Source organism: Sus scrofa, chromosome 2, assembly GCF_054392235.1.
Source record: "Sus scrofa isolate SSC_HxYL_T2T_F1_AM1 chromosome 2, Sscrofa_HxYL_maternal_Yorkshire_Landrace_v2.0, whole genome shotgun sequence".
Classification (NCBI taxonomy): Eukaryota; Metazoa; Chordata; class Mammalia; order Artiodactyla; family Suidae; genus Sus; species Sus scrofa.
Window position 1 is genome coordinate 5,706,386 of NC_139384.1, and position 16,390 is coordinate 5,722,775.

Sequence of the window (16,390 nt, forward strand, 5' to 3'; positions counted from 1 at the left end):
AAAAAAAAAAGAATTATGGCCCATTCATTCAATATCTCTTTATCGAATACCTATTATCCAGGGAAAACACCAACCTGAGTAAGACCCCTTGGCTTCAAGGGGTTAAAAGTGGGGCAGGCAGAGAGTCACATAAACAACTAACTGTAATACAATGTGATCAGTGCAATAATAGCTGTGCGCTGAAGTGCTGTGGGAGCACAGAGGAGGGAGCGATCCACTCTCTCTGAGGGAGGTAAAGAATTAATCAGGAGGAGGATGTGGCAAGAGGAGGAATCAGGGTACAAGACAGGCTGTAGCCCCGGGGATAGGATTTCTAGCTTTACCCCAGCTAAGCGGAGGAAGGGGAGGGGGCAGCAGTCCTGGAAGATCAGCCCTAGGCTGAGCAGAGCCCCCATCCAGCAGCGCTTGGTGTAGACTCTAGCAAGACCCCAGGCTCACAGCTGGCGGGAGTTGGCTTTATCCTAGCGTGAACTGTGTAAACTGCTTGGGTCTGGCCTCCAGGTCATTGGCTAAGAATAAGGCACTGGTGAAACCGTAATCTGGAGTAGCCACTGTACTGCCCCATAGCCAGCGTCCAGGAATCCATGGAGAAGAATAAGGTTGACGATTCTCCAGCATAGAGACAGACAGGGGGTCATGGGGCTGGGATGCCGGCTGACTAAGGAAATGGGTATGGAGACTCAGGTCTGAATGATACTTCAGTGAGAAGAAACCAGAGTGGAATCCATGTAACGAAACTCGAATAGGAGTTCCCTGGCAGCTCACTGGGTTAAGAATCTGGCATTGTCACTGCTATGGCTCAGATTGCTGCTGTGGTTCGAGTTCTATCCATGGGCTGGGAACCTCCACATGTCGCAGGCGCCACCCACCAAAGAAAGAAAAGAAAAGAAAGAAACTCAAAAACAGAAAAATCTTAGACCCTAGAGATGGTAGCAGGGAGCAGAGAACCCAGTATACTGTTAAAAGCCAGGGGGCTGCAGAGCCCAAATGCTTAAAACCAAAACGCAGAGGCCCTCAGGATCCTTGTGCTGAACGCATCATTCACTACGGGAACAAACTCCTTGGAGTCCCAGCATGGTGGTCCTTATAGGGACCTATGACCCAAGGACACCGGTGCCATCTTGGCCCCTTACCTGTATGATGGCAGGCATCCCTGGCAATTCAGGACACAAAGCATGTGTGTCTCAGGTCGGATTTGGCCAGAGGACCATTTAGGTGGCTGAATTCTTATGTGGGAGAAGGGGAGGTTCTAGCTTCATACTTTCTCCCTCAAATTATAGGATTCCATGGAGAGCCTCAAACACCCAGACCTCGCTGGGAGGTCTGGATACCATGCCTAGGTCCCAACAGGATCCCTCAGGAGAACTAAGTTGGATCACCAAAACGAAGCCAAAGCAGTATCCATTCAGGTTTTGTGCACTTGCAGGGGTCCCGGGGGACTCTCAGTAGTTTGGAGATAGGGTCAGGCTGTCTGCTTCTTTAATGGATATAGGGAGGGTTTGAAACCCTCAGAAGCCTTCACTGGCCAAGCAGGTAACAAAAGTGTGTGACATGCCAGGGAAGGAGACAATGGGGAATGGTGGGGCCTATAGAGAAATGGAAAGCACGGGCCCACCTAAAAGAATCCCAGATTAGGAAGTTTCCTTGCGGAGCACTGAGTTAAGGCTCCGGTGTTGCCATAGCTGTGGCATACTTGCAGCTGCGGTGCAGGTTCAATCCCTGGCCAGGGAACTTCCACATGCTGCAAGTTGAGCCAAAAAAAAAAAAAAAAGAGAGAGAGAGAGAATCTCAAATTAGTTCTTTTAAAAAAAAATAGTTTACTGGCCACCCCCCTGGGGGCTGGCTTTCATTGGTTTCTGACTCCCGATAAAACGAAAAGGGGTCACAGAATGGAAGGCTGTGGCGGGGTTTGGGGGGTTGGGGGAGTGCAGGGTAGAGAGGAATTTTTGTCCAGAGGTCTTTGCAGGGAGAGTGTGAGTGCTGGAAAGGTCCACCCCCAGCTAAGTGTAAGCGTGGCTCCTGGGAGGAAGCCCTAATCTGAAGGGCCCAGAAAGATGGAGTTCAAGGGAGTCCCTGCTGTGGCTCAGTGGTAACAAATACGAATACTTCCAGGAGGATGGGGTTCAATCCCTGGCCTCACTTAGTGGGTTAAGGATCCAGCGTCGCTGTAAGCTGTGGTGTAGGTCGCAGAGGTGGCTCAGATCAGAGGTTGCTGTGGCTGTGATGTAGGCTGGCAGCTGTAGCCCCAATTTGACCCCTAGCCTGGGAACTTCCATATGCCGCAGGTGCAGCCCTAAAAAGCCAAAAAAAAAAAAAAAAAAAAAAAAAGAGTTAGAGTTGGTCCTGGGGTTTGGGCTGCTTCCTGTCCAGTGGCTGAGAATATTAGGTGGTTCTAGCCCAGGTCACATCTTGACTACAGTAGTCTTTGCTCAGGATGACTTGACTCTGCCCTGGAATTTATTTTTATACCATACTTACAGAGCAAATTCAAAGCATCTGCTAGGGATTGGAGGAAATGATGGATTTTAAATAAGAAAGGAGTCCTAGGCCGAGTGGAAATTAAGCTCTCTTTCCTATTATAGGGAATGAAAAGCCCAAATCTAGGAACCTTGGACCTGAAGTCCCTTGCACCTCATCACTGCTGCTTCCAGGGAAATCCTTGTGTGTGTGAGGGAGAAAGGGGAGCGGCAGACAGTCCAGGCCCTCAGGTGGGTCAGGTTCAGCTTCATGGAACCAGTTAATGACAGCAGCCAAGTTCTGCCATCTGCATCCATGGGAACACAGCCCCTAACCACCCACATCTCACCTCCCCCTCTTTCTTCCTTTCCCCAAGCCACACAAGAGATACCATACCCCCTTTCCAGAACCAGACTGCCAAGGTCACAGCCGAAACCTTAGGAAGTGGCGCTAAGGATTAAAATCTCTTTGTACTTGAGAGGCACTAGGAAAATGAGAAATTCAGAATTTGAGGATCATTTGCAGGTGCAGTCCCCTACCTTCTCTTGAATGGCTGCTGAATTGCTCGAGAACTTTTGCACGGTAGAGGTTTAAAAAAAATATTCCTAGCCGCTAATCAGAAGCTCATTTGTTAGTTTTGAGAAGGACAGGGTTTGTTTGTGTAACCTAGAGTTGTGAGTGGTGCTGGCAACTGAACACCCAGGGTCCCAGTGTCCCAAGCCCGGGCCCTAGAAGGGAGTGATGGGTGCTGCTCTGTCCCAGGGCGCTCTGAAGGGCCCCAGGAAGTTTGAGGAACATGTAAATATTGTGATTAAGAGCTTGCCCCAGGGTCAGCAACACTCTCACTTCGAAACCCAGCTCTGCTTCTTCCAGCTGCCTTCAGTGACCTTGACTTTCACAGAGTAACTTCCTCTTCTGTGCCATGGGGAGGGTAATGGAGCCTTGCCCCACAGACAGTTGTGACGAGGTGGATGGATGTACATGATGAGGACACATGTCACCGCTGACATTTATCCAGCACTGGTTAACTAGTCTCTGTCACAAGCAAAAGGAGGAGTTCCTGTCGTGGCGCAGCGGGAACAAATCCACCTAGTATCCATGAGGACACGAGTTCGATCCCTGGCTTCGCTCACTGGGTCGGGGACCCAGCGTTGCCATGAGCTGCGGTGTAGGTTGCAGACGTGGCTTGGATCCAGCGTTGCTGTGAGCTGTAGTGTAGGCCGGCGGCTGTAGCTCTGATTCGATCCCCAGACTGGGAACTTCCATATGCCTTGGGTACGGCCCTAAAAAGCAAAAAAAAAAAAAAAAAAAAAAAAAGGGGGAAATAAAAGGGAAAGAACTGTACTGTGTCCTTTTTTGAACTTCTGGGCTCTTTATCATAACACACTGACAGCACATCAGTCTTCCTGGTGTATCACAGATGCATCTTGGCTTGTGAGTGGGATCTGGGTCTTTTCATCTCAAATCAGTCACAGGGTAAAGGAGGCCATCGTGTGTGTGTGTGTGTGTGTGTGTGTGTGTGTGTGTGTGTGTGGCGGGGGCTCAGAGCAGTTTGTGGAACAAGAAATGAAAGAACTCCGGTCTGTATTCGTGATTGCCCAAGGAATCCCACACCTGCTTCCTGCACTGCCCTGGTTTACACAGGGCATCCTGAGGTCCTGAGCCATGATGGCCATCACCCCTTTCATCTCTTTGCCCATTGTCCCTCTGCAGCCTGAGGCTCTGGAGCCCTTCATCTCCACTATGTCACTCTTAGAACTGCTGCCTTCCTGCCTCACCCCATATGTGCCTGTCATGTTCCCATCCCTCTGCTTCTCCACTGGGAGATGATTTCCCATTGGCACAAAAAAAAAAAAAAAAAAAAAAAAAGCCAACCACAACCTTTGGCCATCAGGAAGGCAGAGCAGACCTAGGGCAGGAGGAGAGAAGGACATGGTGAGTGGTGGGCTCAGTGGCCTCAAGATGCCCCTCACCAGCCACGTTCCCCCTTGCAGGAGCAAGAGGCCACCCACCACCATGAGCAGCACCCTGTCGCCCACAGACTTTGACAGCTTGGAGATCCAGGGCCAGTACAGCGACATCAACAACCGCTGGGACCTGCCCGACTCAGACTGGGACAATGACAGCAGCTCCGCCCGACTCTTTGAGAGGTCTCGAATTAAGGCCCTGGCAGGTGAGGTCAGGGGAGGGCCAGGGAAATGTTGAGGATGCTGGGGAGGGAAGCTTGTCTCGAAGAGTCCTTGAACTTCATGGGAAGACAGACTTGCTTTCTAAGCTGCTTCGCTGGAGTGGCAAATCCTGATCGCCCTACCAGGCCCCTGGTCCTTATCTCCAGCCTCAAGAAGAAACTGCATGCAATCCAGAACGTGCCCCAGCTTCCTTCCCCCAAGCAGAGAAGCCACGTGCCCCTGGGACTCAGCTTGGTTCCCCTCTGCACTCAGCTGACTTCCCTGCCTCTGTCCCTGAGTCACTTTCCTTAATTCTCTTGCACTCTTGGTCTTGCTGGTCTGTCTCCCTTACCTTTCAACCTCTCGTGTCCTCCTTGATGGCTGTCATCTCTCACACCTGTTCTCCTCCCAGTCCATTATCCTCTCCGCTCCCTCCCCACCTGTTCCTTCCACCTGCTGCCTGTCCCTCCCATCATTTCATTGGCCTGTTCCCTGCAGCAGGTTCCCTCCACCCACTGCTGGTTTCCGAAGCCTGCCCCTTCTTCCAGGTTGCTCAGCCCCTGCCCTCCGCTATGGCCTGGGCTCTCCCCTTCAGCTCCTCCAAGCGCACAAGCTCATAAGCAAACCCGTTCGACGGGCCTCCCTGCGTTCTGGGGAGGAGTTGTCATGGCAACAAGAGCGCAGCTGCCACCTGACACCATCAGCGGCTGGCGTGGGGCTGAGTCACCCACACACCCCAAGGCCACCCACCCTGTTTGGTTCCCCTCCTCCTTGCCACCCTCGTCTTTTCCACTGACCTGCTGGCCTCCCAGCCCAGTGCAGTGGGCGAGGTCACAGCTACTCCCTCCTGAGAGGCAACGCTCCCAGCATGGGCGGGGTGGCCTCCTGGAAGAAGGGAGACACCGAGGGGGGTGGTTCCCCAACCTGGCCACACTTTTTACAGGATCATCCAGGGATGTTTTCACAAACACAGGGTCTCAAACCCCACTCTGGACACACTGAGTTCATCTTTGGACCTGTGGTCAGAAATCAGGATTTTTAAGGTCTCCTGGTAATTCTTTTCAGCCAGCCCAGCACGGGTCTGAGGACCCCTGTGGGGCAGCCATTGCTTCCGGGGGTCCCTGTTCATCTCCTCCTAGGTCTACAGGCTGGCTTTCCAAGTCTTCATGTCACCGTTTCTGTAGGTGAGAGAAGGTAGAAGACGGGTTATGGAGAATGTCACCTCTTTAGTGGGAGGTTTCCCTGGTACCTTGAGAAAAGCAGCTTCTAGAATGGTCACCATGTCTGCGTGCACACAACACGAGACACCCAGGACTTGCCATATCCATGCACAGGACACAGGCCACCCGTGCTGTCAAAAGCTACTTGTCTCCACCAGTAAACTGAGGTCTCCTGAGGAGACATCGCTGTGTGGGCTCTGCCTAGCGCTGTGCCTTGCACCCAGTAGGTGCCAATAAATGCTGAATGGAGGAAGAGGGGAGGGGGCAAGAGTAGGCTGTGAAGCGCATAGAGAGGTGGGGAGGGAATCGGGTAAATGTGCCCAGCAGAGGGTGTCCTGGGGCCCAGATGGCCTGGCAGAGGGTGTCCTGGGACCCAGGGTGGCCTGGCCCGCATGGGCCTGGTGGGCTTGGTGGCAAGGAAGGAGCTGGAACCGGAGGTGATGGTGAGAGCCAAGGAGGAGGATAACGCCTGTTTCACAGATAAGGGAACCCAGACACACCTCACGCGGTGCCTGGCTAGGACTGAGCTGGCTTTGCCCTTCCAGATTGCTTTTTCTCTGCTCTCTGAGGCGGGGATAACGCCCGCGTCCTGAAGGGGGCCCTCCCAGAGTCACTGAGAGGGGGCATCCTTCTCACACCTGCGAATGGGGAAGCAGGACCCCCAACCCCCACCCCCACCCCCTTCTGTTCTCTTAGGCAACTCAGGGCCTGACGGGCAGGTCTCTAAGGCACTGGCGGTTCCCTCCTCCGCCCCGCTGGGCCTGGCCCTGCCCCAGCCGGCCGAGCCCCGCCTCCCACCCCTCCCCGGCACCGTCCGACCTGTTTGTCTGGAGCTGCCTCGGTCTCCTCTCGCCGCAGCAACCAGGTGTGCTCTGCCGACGGGTCCGGGAGCTCGGGGGCTCAGACATCCGCTAGACTCCTTTTTCCCACTCCTGGAAGCTTCCAGCCTCTTTGAAGCACACCCCGGCCCGCCCCCCGGGACCCCAGGCTCTCGGCATCCCAGGCTCGAGGAGGGAGCGGACCCTTGGCGCCCCGCCCCGGCGCGGGCAGAGCATGGACTCTGGGCCCCGGGCGAGAGCGAGGCAGCAGCACCATGAATGGGAACGGAGTGAGCAGGGGGCCCGGGCACGGCCTGAACGGGGCCGACGAGCTTTACTACGAGGCCGTGGAGGGGTCCCAGAGCCCCGGGGGCCTCCTGCTCTCGCCGGCTGCCTTCATCAACCCGGCTCAGTACTCCAGCGTGCTGGAAGGGCGCTTCAAGCAGCTCCAAGGTGGGCTGGGGCGGGCGGCGAGGGGCCCCCCGCGGAGGGCGGGGCCGGGGACGTGGGAGAGGAGCCGCAGCCGCGAGCACGGTGGGGGCCACATCTGTGACTCAGACGTGTGTGCTGGGAGACGATGTGCCAGGGGAATAATTACAAGTGGCCAGAAGATCCGTGGATGCTGACGGAGTCGGGCAAGGCTGGGACCCACTGGAGGGGCGGGGGGAAGTCAGAGTGGCTGTGAGGGGCCGGGGAGGCCCCGCTGGGTGTGTGTGGTGGAAGCAGCACCTGTGTCAGCAGAGAGGGAGGCCTTGGAGAGGTCAGAGGCTGCTGGTTTTGGAGGGGGGGGCGTTCTGCAGGAGGCGCCTGCTGGGGTGGCGGGGAGGGAGCCGGCAGGCCAGGGACCTCGGGCATGTTTGCGCTGCCCTGGGTTTCTGAGTGGGCGTCTAAGTGTGTGTGGAGAGCAGGGAGTGTGTCAAAGGGAGTCCGTGCAGACAGACTCAGGTGGATGTCTGAGCCGGCTTCTTCATCCTGGCACCCACACTCCTGTGTGTTTCCGGGAGCTGCTGTGGTTTGCGGGTGGTGTGGACACTTTGTAAAGTTACACTTTGTTCGCGGCACTTGGCTCAGCACATTTTTCTCCCTGCTGCCCCTGTTTTCACGATTTCCCCTTTGATGCTGCCTGTGTGCCAAAAAGACCTCACCCCCGTGTTCTTTGGCATCCGGGCGGTCCCGGGCTCTGGCCGGGCCTGTGGACCCTGAAAGGAGGCCCACAGAGCATCAGGCCATCGGAGCAGCTGTTGGGACCCCGAGGTTGGCCTAGGTACAGGGTTGGAGGTAAGAAAGACAGGACTCGACATGGGTGTGTCGCCGTGTTTCTGGGTGAGGTGCATCGGAATGCAAGATTAGGGGTGCGTCTTCGGTGTCTGAGATGCTGCTGCCGAGAAGGAAACACAAGTGACGCTTCAGGCCCAGGCCCCTTGGATTGGGTCCTTGCCCTGGACTCCTCTGGGGAGAACTGGCAGAAATCTCAGTGGCCTGAGCCACTTTCGATGGCCCAAGCCTCGTCCCTCACTTTGTCATTTATAATATTTTTCATTTCTATTTTTCTGTGAACCTTAATAGCATCCCCTCGGCAGCAGCTCCCCCTGGGGATCAGGCAGCTGGGCATCTCCTTACATTTTTGGAGCCTGGCGATAAACTCAGCCTGGTTCATACACGCACACCCTGCTCCCTCCCTGTTTCTTGGGCTCACTCTTTCCCCTGTTCCCACCTCTCAAGGTGATGTTTTCGCTCTTAGCGTGGGAATGTTAGTGTCCTGGGACAGGACCCCCTTGAACCAACTGAACGAACCCAGCCCAGAAGTCAAGGAGCCTGTCTTTTCTTTAAATTATCCCAGGAGAGCCAGCTGACTCAGGAGGCCCGCAGCCTCCAGAGGGTCACATCCTCCTAATGTGATGACCACACGGAAGAGCCACTGCTGTAATTTAAGTCCACACCCTCCCCTTTGTCGTCCCCCCCCTCCAAAAAAAAAGGGAATATACCCCTGCTGGACCTACCTGAGCAACTCATACTCTTTCCTTTGGCTTAGATCATGCCTGTTTAACAGGAACTCGTCGAGGGGCCGTTCCGTGCTGTGTCTTACACTGTCTCACTTAATCAACACGATGACCTGTTGAAGGAGAAAGTAATGTGCCCATTTTACAGACGAGGAAAGTGAGCCCTGGTGAATGAAGCAACAGCGTTTCACCACCATTACATGACAGAGCCTCGAGCTCAATCCCAGACCTTCTCTGCACATCCCCTGCTTCTAATTTCTTTCATCCTTTCTTCTCCAAGCCTGTTTTCTGTCTCTTATTTTTGTTCTTTACCTTGCATCTGAGCTCAGTCTGATTTCTTTATCTCCTAGCTTTTGAAGTTACAGGTTTTCCTCTCTGCCATCTCCCTTCCCTTCCTCTTCCCCAGACCTCACTTCCCCAGCCCCACCAACTGGTGTTTAGAAGCAGGTGCCCTGTGGAGTTCCCATCGTGGAGCAGAGGAAACGAATCCGACTAGGAACCATGAGGTTGCGGGTTTGATCCCTGCCCTTGCACAGTGGGTTAACGATCTGGCGTTGCCGTGAGCTGTGGTATAGGTCACAGACGCAGGTCGGATCTGGCGTTGCTGTGGCTGTGGTGTAGGCCGGCAGCTATAGCTCCGATTCCACCCCTAGCCTGGGAACCTCCATGTGCCGTGGGTGTGGCCCTAAAAAGACAAAAAAAAAAAAAAAAAAAAAAAAAAAAAAAAGAAGAAGAAGAAGCAGGTGCACTGTACTTGAAGGGCAGAAATGACCTTGTGGTTGCCGCCGCAGATGAGCGAGAGGCTGTGCAGAAGAAAACCTTCACCAAGTGGGTGAACTCGCACCTGGCCCGGGTGACATGCCGGGTGGGAGACCTGTACAGCGACCTCCGGGATGGACGTAACCTCCTGAGGCTCCTCGAGGTGCTCTCGGGAGAGACGCTGGTGAGCTGTGGTCACGAGGGAGGGGGCGGCCTGAGAGCCAGTGGTCCAGGGGCCGAGCTACGGGAGGGGCCCTCAGCGAGGAGAGGGACACCACAGAGCAGAGAGCAGCGGCTGCCCTCTGCTCAGAGGATGGTTTCGTTCTGAGAGGCTTTGCCGCCTGGATTAAACGGGAGCATTGCTTCATGGAGACGGGAACAGTGGCCCCATTGAAAAACATTTTTTTCCCACCCACTCTGGGTGCAGTTAATTCCCTTGGGAATCTTAATCTGCCCCAAGCCTCATCTGCGACTCAGCTGTGGCTCCCTGGGGTGGTCCCTGTGTTCCTGGGGGAGGTCATGGGGAAGGTGTAGGAAGCAGGGCCCTGGGAAAGCGTGGAGGGAAGAAGGAGAAGGGCCACCATCCCGTGCCTTTGTGTCCCCTGTCCCCCGACAGCCAAAGCCCACCAAGGGCCGAATGCGGATCCACTGCCTGGAGAACGTGGACAAGGCGCTGCAGTTTCTGAAGGAGCAAAAAGTGCACTTGGAGAATATGGGCTCCCATGACATCGTGGACGGGAACCACCGCCTGACCCTCGGGCTGGTGTGGACCATCATCCTGCGATTCCAGGTACCCCGCACGGTGTTACTCGGCGTGTGCTCTACGCACAGGTGCTGCCACCCTGGCCGTCACTGCGCACCTGGGGGGCCTGGAACCTCATGCACCTGTTCAGGGGACCCTCCCCCTTCGACAGGGTAGAAGCCAGCGTGGCTGTTGTCACACCTCTGCAGCAAACTTCCCGTGGCCTCCCCTGCCTACTGGGCATGTGCGGTAGGACCTCAAGTGCACAAGGGTCTGGGAATTTTACAGACTTGGTCCTTCACCACGGGGGGTCTTTTTTTTTTTTTTTTGCTTTTTTAGAGCCGCATTTGCGGCACATGGACAGGCTAGGGGTCGAATTGGAGCTGCAGCTGCCGGCCACAATCACAACCACAACCACAGCTCACCAGATGTGAGCTGTGTCTGCCGCCTACACCACAACGCACAGCAACACCTGATCCCTAACCCACTAGGCGAGGCCAGGGATCAAACCCACATCCTCATGGATGCTAGTCGGATTCGTTACCCGCTGAGCCATGATGGGAACTCCACCTCAGAGAGTCTTAGAACCGCACCTGGGATCTGGTCACTGGCTCAGTCCTCTGCGTCAAACTCTGCTCACCTCCCTCCAAAGAACAGCCACCCTGGAGTTCCCAGTGGCCTAGCAGTTAAGGATCCAGTGTTTTCACTGAGGCAGCTTGGATCACTGCTGTGGCTCAGGTTCCATCTCTGGCCCAGGAACTTCCACATGCCACCCTACCCTTCCTCATGCTCTGAACCTAGCCAGTCTAGCGTCCTAGTACTGTCACAGCTCTCCTGCTCGCCCTGCCTACCGCCCGGGTGTAGCCGTCTCTGCTCCCTCCAGCCCTAAGCAGAGCTCCGTCAGCCTCCTCTTTGAAACCCAGCTCTCAGAAAATATCCGCTCCTCCACCTGCAGTTCCCCACCTGCAGGAACCAGCCTCCCTCGCTTCAAGGCACTTCCACTCTTGTGAATTCCCACCCCGTTCTGCCTCAGATCCCTTTGACCTGAAGTTTTGTGGTCGCCAGCGCAGGAGGAAAGACCCAGGATCTATCTCTGGATCTCTGCCTATTCCATTTTCCTGCTGTGCACCTCTGAGCGCCTCCGATAACCCCGGGAGCCTCCCTCCGTTCAGGGAGTGAGGGCCTTCCTTCCTTCCTTCTTAGATCCAAGACATAAGCGTGGAGACAGAAGACAACAAGGAGAAGAAGTCAGCTAAGGATGCCCTGCTGCTGTGGTGCCAGATGAAGACGGCGGGGTGAGGCTGTGCGGTAAAGGACCCACGAGCTGGGCATCCATCCTGGAGGCACAGACCGAGGTGGCCCTACTCACTGTTTTCCCCGGTCTCTGCTTCTAGGTACCCCAATGTCAACGTGCACAACTTCACCACCAGCTGGAGAGATGGGCTGGCCTTTAACGCCATTGTGCACAAACACCGGTGAGAAGACGGGGTGCCAGGGCCTGTCCGAGCTGCTGGGTGGGCTGATGACCTGGGGGGCCCACACCCACGGAGGCAGAGCAGTGGGACACGCTGAGCTACAGGGCAGTTCGGAAGAATGAACTTCAGAGAGGAGCCAGGATGTGGGGGGCCTCCTGCACAGGAAGCAGGGGGTGGGAGCCGTGGCTGTGGGGAGCCGGGGACTGCGGGATGAAGGTAGAGGTGGCTTTCATTTTCCTCCGTGGGATTTCCCAGGCTCTTGATACCTTCTCGATCTCCTCCCCACCCAGGCCAGACCTGCTGGATTTTGAGTCCCTGAAGAAATGCAATGCACATTACAACCTGCAGAACGCTTTCAATCTGGCCGAGAAGGAGCTGGGACTTACAAAGCTGCTGGATCCTGAGGGTGAGGCAGAGCTGTGGAAAAGAGAGGCTGTGGGATAGAGACAGAAGGTAGATGAGGGGGTGCCAGGGGCTGAGAGCGGGGAGCACGGGAAGTAACTGCTCATGGTTACAGGGTTTCTTTGGGAGGTGATGAAAACATTCTCGAATTAGATCGTAGTGACAGTTGCCCAACCTTGTGAATATCCTAAAAGCCACTGACAGGTATACTCTAACAGGGTGACTTTTTTTTTTTGTCTTTTTTTTTTTTTTTTTTTTGTCTTTTTGCTATTTCTTGGGCTGCTCCCTCGGCATATGGAGGTTCCCAGGCTATGGGTCTAGTTGGAGCTGTAGCCACCGGCCTACGCCAGAGCCACAGCAACACGGGATCCGAGCCACATCTGCAACCTACACCGCAGCTCATGGCAACGCTGGATCGTTAACCCACTGAGCAAGGGCAGGGACCGAACCCGCAACCTCATGGTTCCTAGTCGGATTCGTTAACCACTGTGCCACAACAGGAACTCCTAACAGGGTGACTCTAAGGACGTGAAAATTAGATCTCCATGTAGGAAGGAAGGCGGTCCTGTAGCAAAAAGAGCCCTGTCACATGGTTCGAGCCCAGCCCCTCCACAGAGCCACTCTGTGACATAGAGCCAGTTTCTTGGCTTCTCTGTGGCTCAGGTTCCTCATCTCTAAAATGAGAAGATTGGCAGGGAATGAATCTTGTGGCTCAGCAGTAACGAACCCAATGAGAATCCACGAGGATGCTGGTTTGATCCCTGGCCTCGCTCAGTGGGTTCAAGATCTGACGTTGCCATGAGCTGTGGTGTAGGTCACAGACACAGCTCAGGTTTTGCGTTGCTGTGGCTGTAGCATAGGCCCGCAGCTGTAGCCCCAATCTGACCCCCAGCCTGGGAACCTCCATATGCTGCATATTTGGCCCTAAAAAGCAAAAGAAAGAACCCAACTAGTGGGAGTTCCCATCATGGCTCAGCAGGTTATGAACCTGACTAGTATCCATGAGGATGCGGGTTCAATCCCTGGCCTTGCTCAGTGGGTTAAGGATCTGGCGTTGCCGTGATCTATGGTGTGGGTCAAAGATGTGGCTCGGATTCGGTGTTGCCAAGGCTGTGGCATAGGCTGGCAGCTACAGCTCCAATTTGACCGACCCTTAGCCCAGGAACGTCCATATGTCACAGGTGTGCCCCTAAAAATGAAAATTAAATAAAATAAAATGAGAAGATTGGTCTACATGGTGTCTAAGGGACCTTCTTATTCCAAAATTTTAGGATTCTAAATTAAGTTACGTGACTTTGAGGTCTCACCAAGCACTGGCCTTAGGTTCAGCTGACCCTGCTGATCGGCCCCTGTGATTCTGATCTAAGGCTGACGAGACTGCTAACGGCCACTGGGCTCTTGTTGTGCACCTGGCACTGCACTTGCCACGCTCCAATTCCCCGAGTCCTCACAATGCCCCCTTTGAAATCAATATCCTTATTATCCTCCGTCTATGGAAGAGAAGACAGGGGCCTCTAAAGGTTAAGTGACTTCCCCAGGCTTCTGGCTGGTGGAGCTGAGATTGAAATTCAGGCAGCCTGGCTCTAGAACCTGCTTCCTCAGCCTCCTCTGCTGGAGAGCAGAGGGCAGTGTTGGTGCAGCCAGAAGACAGAAGGACAGAAGGGCCAAGGACCTTCCTTGCTGGAAATGCTCCTTCTGAAGCTCCCTGGGCAGCTTTGGGTCTTTGCTATTTTCTCCCTGTTTTCCCTTCCACCTGCGGCCCCGGGTCCCCTGCCCTCTTAGTCCAGAATGACAGACATCGGCTAACTAGTGAGGCGAGTAGGCTAAGCATGAGGTTTCTTGGAGAGCCTTTGAGGAGCATACCTGTGATAAGGAACATTTGAGTAAAGTCTAATATCCTGTAACTTTTGAGTTGTTGTCTTTTGAAGACCGCACTTGTGGCACATGGAAGTTCCCGGCCTACCGCACAGCCATAGCCACACCAGATCCGAGCTGCGTCTGTGGCCTACACCACAGCTCATGGCAACACTGGATCCTTAACCCACTGAGTGAAGCCAGGGATCCGACCCACGTTCTCATGCATACTTAGTGGGTTTGTTGCCACTAAGCCACAACAGGAACACCTTCCTTCCGTATCTTTCTGAGAGGTCGTCCATGGCTCCTGCCTGCCTATGGGGTGTCAGAGGTGCTCAGGAGGGCTTTCGCTCTCATAGTCTTCCCCGAAGGTAGGATACAGTCTGGCCTAATTAAGAGAACCCAAGGGCATTCCTGTTCGGGCGCAGCGGGATCAGTGGTGTCTCTTCAGCGGGAGGAGACAGGTTCGACCCCCAGCCTGGCACAGGGTGTTAAAGGATCCGGCACTGCTGCAGCTGTAGCATAGGTCATAGCTGTGGCTCAGATCTGACCCCAGGCCCGGGAACTCCATAAGCTGTGGGGTGGCCAAAAAAAAGAAAGAAAAACGAGAACTCTGGGATTTCAAGTCATAGTCAGCCTTGGTCCTTGGTCCTCGTGGTAGAAGTTAATTTGGCTTGAAGGACACTCCCCTTCTGGGCCCACAGCTGAACTTTGGGCTTGCGGTCAGAACTAGACATGACTCTGCTGGAAGATGGCCCTGAGGCCTGGCCTCTGTCCCTGCTGCCAGGGCTCCCTGGCCCCCTCCCTATGGGCATCCTGGGTTCAGGAGGCTTTGTTTGTTCATTCTGTCTTGCTGCCACTAAACTGGATGACTTCATGGACATCGTTCTAGCCCATAGGTCCATGATCCATCCCCAAACTGGAATGCTCTTTCTTTCCTTGTCGCTCTTCCTCCCAATGACCAATTTTGGTCTCCACTGGGAATAATGGATAGAAGCCTCCTCGGGCTTCTGGGTTTTATATTCTGCTTGTTTCTAGCAAGGGAAAAAAAAAAAAAAAAAAAAAGGTTAGCTTATCATGCACTTTTAGTCCAAGTGGTTTCTCTGTCATTTTGCTCTGAAGGGAGCTGGAAAGATGTCAGCCTTCGAGGGCTGGGAGGGCCCGGGACTGGAGTCTGTGATTCAAGTTGTGGGTGTGCTTCTGGGAGGCAGGTTTCTAGTCTCCGCCTGACCTGAGCGCTCCTTCTTCTCAGACGTGAACGTGGACCAACCAGATGAGAAATCAATTATTACCTATGTGGCTACTTACTACCATTACTTTTCCAAGATGAAGGCCCTGGCCGTGGAAGGCAAAAGAATCGGCAAGGTAGCCTTCACCGGGGCGGAGGCGGGGCGTCAAGGCCGGAGGAGGCCTGGTCGAGGGCTCCTACAGCTTTAAAGCAGGAGCGGGGGAGGACGGGACCGGGGAGCCCACACCACTGTCTTGCAGGTGCTGGACCACGCCATGGAGGCCGAGCGCCTGGTGGAGAAGTATGAGTCCCTGGCCTCGGAGCTGCTGCAGTGGATTGAGCAGACGATTGTGACTCTCAACGACCGGCAGCTGGCCAACTCCCTGAGCGGGGTCCAGAACCAGCTCCAGTCCTTCAATTCCTACCGCACCGTGGAGAAGCCACCCAAGTAGGTGTCCTGGGCCACACCGTGGCACAGCTCGCCCGCCCCAAGCTGGGCTCGCACAACGGGAAGCCTCAGTTTGGGCGGCCTTTGGGGAGGGAAATTTGGCAGCACTTAAATGCAGCCAAGCCTCATTGCCCCAGCTCAGAGCACCAGAGCAGTTCTAAAATTGCATTTTTTTTTTTAAATGACTCCGTTACAAGAAATTATGCTGTGGACATGAATGCTGTGGTTTGTGGAGTCGATGCCATCCGACTGGCACCATCAGGGTGTCACAGCAACCCAGCCCCAGCTTAAGGACGAGGTCTTGGACCCAATGGGCAGGTCGTTGCTGGCCACACCGGTGTGTGGCTGATAACTTGCATGTTGCCCAGGGTCTTATCATGTAGCTATTTTAGCAGCTGACTGTGGCAGTGTGGAGTTGCTGTTGGGCGAGTCTCTACAATACCTGCCCAAACTCTTGTGTTTTTCTGTTATTGAGTCTTTTGGAGTTAATATGTCTTGCCAAGCTAATATTAATCCAGAAAGCATCTCTTCCTGTGGAGTCCAGGGAATGATTTGACGTGTGCCCTTTGACCCAGAAAGTCCTCTTCTGGGCATCAAACAAATATGTCGCTTCCAGGGTGTTCACTGATGTGGTCTTTGTAAACAAAAATAAGTCACGGGATAGCCCCTGAAAATAGTATTGGAGAAATGCCTTTATTGACCTGAAAAGATGTTCATGAAGGATAAGTCTTGCCAGGCAGTTATTTATGTCAGCAGAGAGCAAGGGGCTAAGCATCCAGGTTCAAAGTACCTGAGTTCAAATCCTGGCTCTACCACCTA

The 16,390-nt window shown here is 54.4% G+C and overlaps 1 protein-coding gene across 12 annotated transcripts in view; it reads left to right on the forward strand.

Annotated features, from left to right (window-relative positions):
- Positions 1 to 16,390, forward strand: part of SPTBN2 (spectrin beta, non-erythrocytic 2) — a 43,615-nt gene that overhangs the window by 3,054 nt on the left and 24,171 nt on the right. For 7 of the 12 annotated variants that reach the window (XM_085010624.1, XM_021082771.2, XM_085010630.1 and 4 more), the window contains 9 exons: positions 2,583 to 2,708; positions 4,452 to 4,630; positions 9,455 to 9,606; positions 10,039 to 10,212; positions 11,368 to 11,459; positions 11,559 to 11,639; positions 11,930 to 12,045; positions 15,148 to 15,260; positions 15,384 to 15,571. In XM_085010624.1, coding sequence (XP_084866750.1) covers positions 4,474 to 4,630; positions 9,455 to 9,606; positions 10,039 to 10,212; positions 11,368 to 11,459; positions 11,559 to 11,639; positions 11,930 to 12,045; positions 15,148 to 15,260; positions 15,384 to 15,571 — 1,073 coding nt within the window. In that variant the 5' untranslated portion in view covers positions 2,583 to 2,708; positions 4,452 to 4,473. Of the gene's footprint in view, positions 1 to 2,582; positions 2,709 to 4,451; positions 4,631 to 6,675; positions 7,117 to 9,454; positions 9,607 to 10,038; positions 10,213 to 11,367; positions 11,460 to 11,558; positions 11,640 to 11,929; positions 12,046 to 15,147; positions 15,261 to 15,383; positions 15,572 to 16,390 lie in introns of those variants that run through there. The other 5 variants (XM_085010623.1, XM_021082770.2, XM_085010622.1 and 2 more) reach the window with 2 other exon arrangements.